The sequence below is a fragment of the Osmerus eperlanus genome, chromosome 6, assembly GCF_963692335.1.
Source record: "Osmerus eperlanus chromosome 6, fOsmEpe2.1, whole genome shotgun sequence".
In the NCBI taxonomy this organism is placed as follows: Eukaryota; Metazoa; Chordata; class Actinopteri; order Osmeriformes; family Osmeridae; genus Osmerus; species Osmerus eperlanus.
The window spans coordinates 15007868-15016483 of NC_085023.1; the positions used below are offsets into that span (position 1 = coordinate 15007868).

At 44.4% G+C, this 8616-nt stretch overlaps 1 protein-coding gene across 2 annotated transcripts in view; it reads left to right on the plus strand.

Moving 5' to 3' along the window:
* LOC134022348 (SH3 and PX domain-containing protein 2A-like) overlaps positions 1-7543 on the plus strand; it is a 38626-nt gene extending 31083 nt beyond the window's left edge. For both annotated transcript variants that reach the window (XM_062463804.1, XM_062463805.1), the window contains 5 exons: positions 1640-1757; positions 1938-2269; positions 2425-2474; positions 2587-2706; positions 2815-7543. In XM_062463804.1, coding sequence (XP_062319788.1) covers positions 1640-1757; positions 1938-2269; positions 2425-2474; positions 2587-2706; positions 2815-4767 — 2573 coding nt within the window. In that variant the 3' untranslated portion in view covers positions 4768-7543. The remainder of the gene's footprint in view (positions 1-1639; positions 1758-1937; positions 2270-2424; positions 2475-2586; positions 2707-2814) is intronic.
* Positions 7544-8616: the final 1073 nt, after the last annotated feature.

Here is an 8616-nt window from a genome sequence, read left to right on the forward strand (position 1 = left end):
TACTGTAACTTTGTCAGCGAGTAAGGAAAGAGTATAATTCAAACTCCTGTCAGTTCTGCAAAAGCAAATGTGAACTCAGAAACTTTTATATCAGTGTTGGAAAAGGAATTTACTTTCACATCCTGAAATTACCTCATGTACACGATTTATTATAATTAACCTCAGCGTGCAATACCAATCTTTTCTCAATTAAAGTTAAACTGGTCCACTTATCAAACTGTTATTGAGTTATAGACCTTGGTAGACCTCATGTAACATTTCACCACATTATTGGAGTTTTATGAGTAAATGAAACATGTACGTTCATACTTTTGTGTGGGGCCTCGACTTTATCGAGCTGAGGTGTTGAGAGCAACTTGGTCAACTGATAAATGAAGCCAATAAAGAGTTTTATTCATGTGTCTGTCAAAGAAAGGGTGAAAAGTGTTTGTGCTTGCTCACATTACCCTCTCCAAGGCCAAGCTTCGTTTTTTTTCTCCAAAAGATATGCAGTTGAACAGCTCACAGATGAGAGTTGATACTGTAGGCTGTTGGAGTCCAGCTCCAAGGTTTGTGCTTGGCAACACTGTGGACGGAGCACACAAAAAAAGTGGCCTCTGGAGTAGAAAGAGGTTTTCCACTGAAGGAACTAAATCTTGCTGAAATAGTGCTGACTGCAGGAAAATAGTTTATGAAAGTTATGCAGGCGATGCATGTTGTGGTTAACATAATATCTGATTCAGAGTTTCCCCCCCTGGCGACTGTGTGTTGAGGGAGGGTGAAGGAGGGTGAGGGAGAGGAAGGGGCGGAGAGGGGAACCACAGGAACAGGGTTGCCCCTCCAGGGACCGCTCTGCCAGGCCTTTAAACACACAGACCGGAAGCCTCACAGCTCTGGAGAGAGGAAAGCAGAGCAGGCAGGAAATGTCCTTTCTTCCTCTATTAACATGGCTGTACATGGACCATAGTTTTTCCATGTAAAGGGAATTCCTATTACATTCCCATTCAGGTCTTTCATATTCTTACAGGATGATAGGCAAGGACTTTTAACACAGCATGCCAATATCCCGCAAACTCTTTCTCTCTCTCTCTCTCTCTCTCTCTCTCTCTCTCTCTCTCTCTCTCTCTCTCTCTCTCTCTCTCTCTCTCTCTCTCTCTCTCTCTCTCTCTCTCTCTCTCTCTCTCTCTCTAGTCCTCTTTCTCTTCTCTCCTTAATCTCCCTGGTATCGTCTGAGATGAGGTCTCTAATGACGAATAATTACTGTCACTAGCCCAATAGGAAGTTACAAATCAAGATGGCGCCTGTGTCTTGCTAAGTGTTGAGATCCGAAAGACTGACCGCCACAAATCTGTTACCCACGATCTGTTAATAGGGCTATTCCCCAATGTGATTTCGATCGGAGACTCTTCACATTCACCAAAACATTTTTGAACAGTCAGCACCCCTCCATTCCATCCTTTAACGCGTTGTCAGGTCTACAGGACTGTTTGCCCTTTCTCTTTATTTTTCTTTCAGTAATGCTTCATTTTCTTCTACCTCTTGTAAAACACTTCAATTTTTTCCATTGGTTTGAATAATGGGTTGTTATCGTAGCGCTACAGTAAGGTTGAGAAGCTGACAGTGGCCTTTGTGTTCCCACGCCCTCTGTTGGGCCTTGCAGAGGAGAAGTATGTGACGGTGCAGCCGTACTCCAGCCAGGGGAAGGATGAGATTGCCTTTGAGAAAGGGGCCATTGTTGAAGTCATCCAGAAGAACCTGGAGGGATGGTGGTTTATCAGGTAAGAGAGACTGTGGGGTTTTAATACTGTCATAACAGTGAATGACCTGCCAAACAAAACCATCTTCTGTTATTATGGCTCACGTTTACACACGCTCTTTATATCTCTCCCTCTCGCCATCCTTCTCCCTCTCATCCCTCCCTCCCTCTCTCTCCCTCTCTCCCACTTTCCCCTTCCCAGGTACCAGGACAAGGAGGGCTGGGCCCCGGCCTCCTACCTGAAGAAGGTAAAGGATGACCTTTCACCCCGTAAGAAGACGGTGACGGGACCGGTGGAGATTATTGGAAACATCATGGAGATCAGCAACCTGCTCAACAAGAGGACCCTGAGTGAGAGGGACGTGCAGGTGGAGGGCCCACCTGAGGAGAGTCCCCAAGTGGCTCGGAGGGAGATCAGTCTGCCCATGCCCTGCCCTGACTCCTGCCCAGGCCCCGCTCTGCCGGAGAGCAAGGTCAAACCTGAGCCTGCCTCCCCAGCCGTAGCCCGCATCGCTCCCCACAGGATTGAGATTGGTGAGTTGTCGCCGGAAATAATTCTTTTGGATTTGCATAACTGTATTTGTGAGTTGGAGAATGAACAGAACATATAGGTTTGATAATAGGATGTTATCAACTATGTCGCTTCACTGATTACAGTTTGAATGATTAATTCCTCCCTCCTGTTTTAGGCTCCCCAATCCTTAGGCAAAAGCCTCCTCCTCGAAGAGATGCAACGCTGGTCAGTGGCAAATATGTTTATCAATTCTAAATTGAATGTTTATATAAGTATCTGTATAAAGTTTTAGTGGCACCGTTTTAAGTACTGTGTGTGTGTGGTTGTCTTTACCCAGGGATTTCAGTTACCTTCTCTCCCAGAGCCCCCTACGGTTGAAGCAGAGTACTACACCATTGCAGAGTTCCAGTCAGGCATAGCAGATGGAATCAGTTTTAATGGAGGACAGAAAGCTGATGTAAGAATTTTTGTTGAATCTAAAATAATATAGTTTTATTGGTCTGAATTCCACTTGTTTTGTGAGAATGGCAGAATAGCTTGTGTGTCTGGATGTCTTGTTACTTAGGTGATAGAGAAGAACTCAGGGGGTTGGTGGTATGTCCAGATAGGAGAGAAGGAGGGCTGGGCTCCCTGCTCCTATATCGACAAACGCAAGAAACCCAACCTGAACCGACGAACCAGCACCCTCAGCAGGCCCAAAGTCCCGCCCCCAGCACCGCCAGTCAAGAAGCAGGATTCTGAGGAGACAGCACCTCCCAGCAGCCCTGGCTCTGAGGCCCCAGAATCCCCTGTGTCTCCTGGCCGACCAGTATACGAGGAACCAGAGTATGACGTGCCTGCCATCGGAGACCTGGACATGGAGTCTGAGTTTGAGTTCCTGAGGGGAGACGGCTCCTCGGTGGACGGAAAGAATGAAGACGCCTCCTCCTCTCACCTGTCCTCCAAGCCCTCCCCGGCCTCCTCCGTCCACAGCGCCTCCTTCAAAACGGACGAGTCGTTTGAGGACGTCTCCCAAGAGGCTGAAGAGGAGTCGGAGGCGGTGGAGGAGTGCATCTATGAGAATGACGGATTCAGGCCCTTCAGAGAGACGTCACATACACATTACAGTGGAGACTCTGACTCCCCCAAGACAAATGTCCCTTCAGAGACAAGCAGGCCAGCTAATTGTCACTCCACCCCAGGGGGCAGGAGAGCGAGCAAGAAGAACCAGCTGGAGCTCAATGGGAACCAGATTCCTACCAAGCCGGAGGGAGGAGCCACCAGTCCCAGAATCGTCTCCTCAGACTCCACCGCTGACCTCCCCAAACAGTCCAGGATGAAGAAAGAAAACAAGGTGGAGAGTAAGATGGCAACCACTAAGCCTAAGCCTGTGGTCAGACCCAAACCCCAGCTGGTCAAGAACTCCAGTGCCGAGAAAATGGACATCAGCAGTTTGAGAAGACAACTGAGGCCTACGGGGCAGCTGAAAAATGGCACCTCCAAGGCAACCAAAGGTGAAGACTCCGAGACAGCCTCAGTCATCTCCTCAGAGGACTCCTTCTCCTCCTACAGCACCTCCGACCTCTCCTCCACCTACTCCAAAGGCAGCCGGGGTGACTCAGACCTGGAGAGCTGTACCCTGTACCGCACCACAGACCCCTATGAGAAGGTCCAGGAGTCTGAGGTGAGCTTCCCGGGCGGGGTGGAGGTGGAGGTCCTTGAGAAGCAGGAGAGTGGCTGGTGGTACATCCGCTGGGGTGAGGCAGAGGGCTGGGCTCCCACCTACTACCTGGAACCTGTCCGGCAGCCGGACGACACGGCTGGGTCCGAGTCCGACGGGACCCCCACTAAGCCAGGCAGCCTGAGTAAGTCCAACAGCCTGGAGAAGAACGAGCAGAGGGTCCAGGCCCTTAACAACATCAACCAGAACCTGAAGCGAATCACCCCGCCCATCCCCTCCAAGCCACCAGGGGGGCTATCGAGGCCCTTGGGCCTGTTCAATGGCTTTCAGAAGCAGAAGAATGGGACCAAGCAGCAGTTGATGGTCCGTCCCCAGTCAGTGTTCATCTCAGCCCCCATCATAGACGCTCCCAGCCCTGTGGGGTCCCTCCGGAGGGGCGAGTCTCTCAACGCCACAGACCATCCCCGCTCCAGTCCCACTGTCAAGCGCAATGCCTCCTTTGATACACCTCCTAGAGCACCGGCACCAAAGGGTAACGCGGCATCATCCAATAGGAACACATCCAGTACGGGCAGCTCCGAGTTCTTGGGCCGTGGGCCTCAGAGAAACGACCTCACCACATCCACCGTGAAGCCCAAAACCATTGAGAAACACCACATCATCCACAACAACCTGAGAGAGTTGTACGTCTCCATAGCGGATTACCATGGCGACGAGGAGACCATGGGGTTCCCAGAGGGCACCAGTCTGGAAGTTCTAGACCGGAACCCTAACGGTTGGTGGTACTGTCAGGTTCTAGATAGTGGCAAGCCCAGGAAAGGCTGGGTCCCATCCAACTACCTGGAGAGAAAGCCATAGGACTAGACACTTACAGTGGATAAAGAGGTAGAGTTTGGGCCAGAGACTGAGAAGTTCAAGGTGAAACGTTTTACTAAAGGCATTATGAAGGCATTATGTTTGAATAAAAGGTAACAGGAATTTCCAACCTAGATGGCAACCTCTTTCATATCTAGCAGCAACAACAGTATCCCATATTAATTAACACAGAATCCCCCAGTGGAGAACTGCTTCTTGAAGAAGACATTTACAGTTAGAAGTAAGATGCCTTTACACCGCCCTATGATTAGAATTGAGCTAAAATCATTGCTAATAAAAAGATCCTTAAGTTGATTTATGATATTCTACTTTTCAGTTTTTTGCATGTTATAAAGATTTGTTCACCAACATTTTGGCCCTGCTTTACATGAGCATTTTCTCAATGTTTTGTATTTTAAAGATACAGTACGTCAGTCTATGCTTTTCATATTAAGAAACATCTGCATGTTTAGAAATAACATTTCTTGTGAGGATTCATGTTACTTAATATTTGTGTTGTTTGTAATTTTTTTTACACCATCTGGTCTTTTGCATCTCTTGTAAATCCCAATCAATGTTTTAAACCAATTCTCAGATGAGCCTATCATACACATTTTCAGTAACGTGTTTGAGAAATGTACTTGTTTCCCTTCTTGTTGATACCAATATTTGTGTCCTTAGAGACGGCTGCTGGTTGTCTGCCAACACCGTTGCTTATCCTCTTTCATATGTTCTATATTAATTTTTGCCCCAGGTTTCAGGAAACAAATATTTATTGAAAGTAAGTGGGATGAAATACAGTCATGAGTTCCTTTGAAATAGATTTTTTTACACAAACGATTTAAACTCAATCTTAAAGTGCCCCCTTGTGTTTGGAACATGTTAAAACAATCAAACAGTTTCAAAGTGAACGCTTCTTCAACAATGGGTTTTTATAATGCCTGACACAGATTGCTATGAAAAAAATTATTTGAGTCAAAATATTTTGATGTATGTATTACAATTGTGTAGATACGGGATATGAAAAATAAATTACCAACATATCCTCATTAACTTCCCTTGACGAGGGCATTATGTAAACTTATACTACAATAACTGGCAAACCTCAATTCTTTGAATGAAAACCATGCAGTTTCAGAAACTGTTCAGTTATGTTGAATCAATCCAATAATTACAAATCATTTCCATGTGTAAGCAACTATTCTTTCTTTCTTCTTCATTTTTACTTTGGAAAATGTTTACAGTATGTATTTGTAATACAATATGCTGCCTGTTTGTGGATGGTTTCAGTATAGCATAATGACAAATTAAGAATAATTCAAGTACATCATACAACTGATTAATGTTCAGTATGTTTTGTGTTGTATGAAATGCTTTAAGAAATTGAAATGAGGAATTGTGCAATAGGACGGACCCACCATTTCAGATTAGAGACATAACCTTGAATCAGCATCTGACCAGCATTTAGGATTCATATATGTACTTAATGTGTTTTTATTTTAAAGTGTGTAGCTTAAATGGGCCTCTGGTATTTGATATATGGTTGAAAATATCAAATCTGCATTAATTCATATCACAATCAGTAGTCATGACAAGTCATCTCACTTCAGTGCACAGCCAAAGACAGCTTATAAAAGGTTTTTAAACTCAGGTCCTGTTTATAAGCAGAGTCACTTAAGAACTTAATCATATTATATGTTGACCGTATATAACCAGAAGCCAGTGTTATAATGTTTGGCTAATTTATCAATAGATAAGATGGACGCTTTTTGTTCAACTAATTTCAAAACCATATAATTGAATTAATGAAGAGAATGATTAATTAACTTCATGCTAGATTGACCTAATGACTAATTAGTCCAGTACTCATTTGTGTGAAGGTTGGGCATCTATGTACAGCTCATTCCAGCTCATGTACAGTCTGCATTAAAGTGGTTCCCTATGTCAGACAGTGTGGTATGCTGATGTAAGTAGATATTGTCTTCAACAGGACAATATTTACAACCGACAGGATGAGTTGTGGTCCTCTCTTAGGCTGTTCCCTCCACTGGGAAACTGAGGCTAGACTTCTTCAACTTAAAAGAGAGTTACAGCTGTCTGCTCTGTTAACAGTGTGTGTCTCTGTGCATGTGTGTATACCTGTGTGTGTGTGTGTGTTTGTGTCTTCTTGCATGTGAGAGTGTGTGTGTGTCTTCCTACATGTTAAGAGTGTCTGTGTTTGTGTCCATGTAAGGGCATATGTCTGCACTTGCGTATGAGAGTGTGTGCTAAGGTTCGTGTTTTCACAGCTGTACACAGACTAAGTCTGGTGACTTTAAAGCGGAGGTGTGTGTATGATACAGTAGGTGCTTAAAAACATGCATTTTGTGCAAACGACCAAATATTTGCCGTTATCGTAAGGTGAGCATAGAACAGAGCTGATTAGCAGTGCCAGAGTATTAAAGAGATCTGATGCAAAACATAGGGGCCCAGAGGAAGGAACCCATCGAAAACCTACCTTCACATATCAAAACCAACAAAGATCAGTTCAGTTACTATCAGACATGCATATACTGTATGTCTACAAGGGGATTTTACTTGTTAACATGAGTGAAATGAGAAATTAAATGTTTTTTAATGCGACCTTAAGGTCCATATATTATTTACAGATGCCACAATATGTGAATTATAATGTTCTATGTTTTTGATCCTTGACTTTCTGGCTCCTTTTGATAGTGAAGTTTGTCTATGTGGTGCTAATAACTTGTTTTCCTCTGTTGAAAATAAATTATCAATTTCATGCCCAGTGCTTTAACTTCCACTATATCTGGTTTGTCCTCAAGAGGGCAGCACAGCCTTTAGGCAGATCAGGGCCCCATTGTCCTTCAGAAAAGAAATTAATTGCCTGTCTCTCTGCTGCTGGTGAACATCTCATGCTAAATTCAGCCAGCATCTGAACTTTAATTCAATTACATTAATTACCAAACATATATTTGTGGCATTTTACTTCTCAATTGGATACGGACAGTTAGAGATAGACAGTAAGGGCAGGAACAAGTTAGGGCCCGGAATCTAACCCATGGCCCGAATTGGGCTGGAATTAAACCCGGGCCCCTGCTTTAAGGTTTCAGCCCATATGGTAGGTTTGCGCCCCCAAACAAGGACACAGAAAAGTGCTTTCTGAGGCCAACATCTGAATGTCCAGAGGCTGATCTCCCCTACCCTCGTGGTCACAACAGAATACAAGATGCTCTCTTCTTCTATGATTAATGGATATCTGGTTGAACAAATATACTTTTCTGCTACATCACACTCACAAGACACAAAATGGCTTCCAGTCCAGGTTTCTTGGTAGAAGGAAGCCTAGGTTCACTCAGAGGTCCGAGTGGAAAGTGTCTTGTGTGTACAAAGCATTGAGATATACAGTATTCATGTCACTTTTGCAAAATGTGTCTATGTATCGCTCCTCACCTCATAGAATTGGTGGTCATAAGCAATGGTCGCTGCCGCCTGTTTCATGTCCAGATGTCATGGTCGGTCTTTGTGCGTATTGGAGCGCTGTATAATAGTGGTGTTAGCCAGGCTAGCAGGGTAGTAAATAACTGATGATGCTAACCCAGGCCAGGTCTACATGCCTATGCTCTAAACAGTCTCTGTGTGAGTTACAGCTGTTTACTGAAGCACTCTGCTTTGTTTTTTATATGCTGGGAAGTTACCCAAGAATACTACTGTGCAGAATCAACTGACTGGATATTGAAATGTAATTTTCTATTTGAGAAGTTGAAAATATAGCTAAAGCTGTAATAGCCTAAGCGTTATCATTCCTTACCTTACAGTTTTTTTATTGTTTAGTTAGGATGGGCATATTTGTTA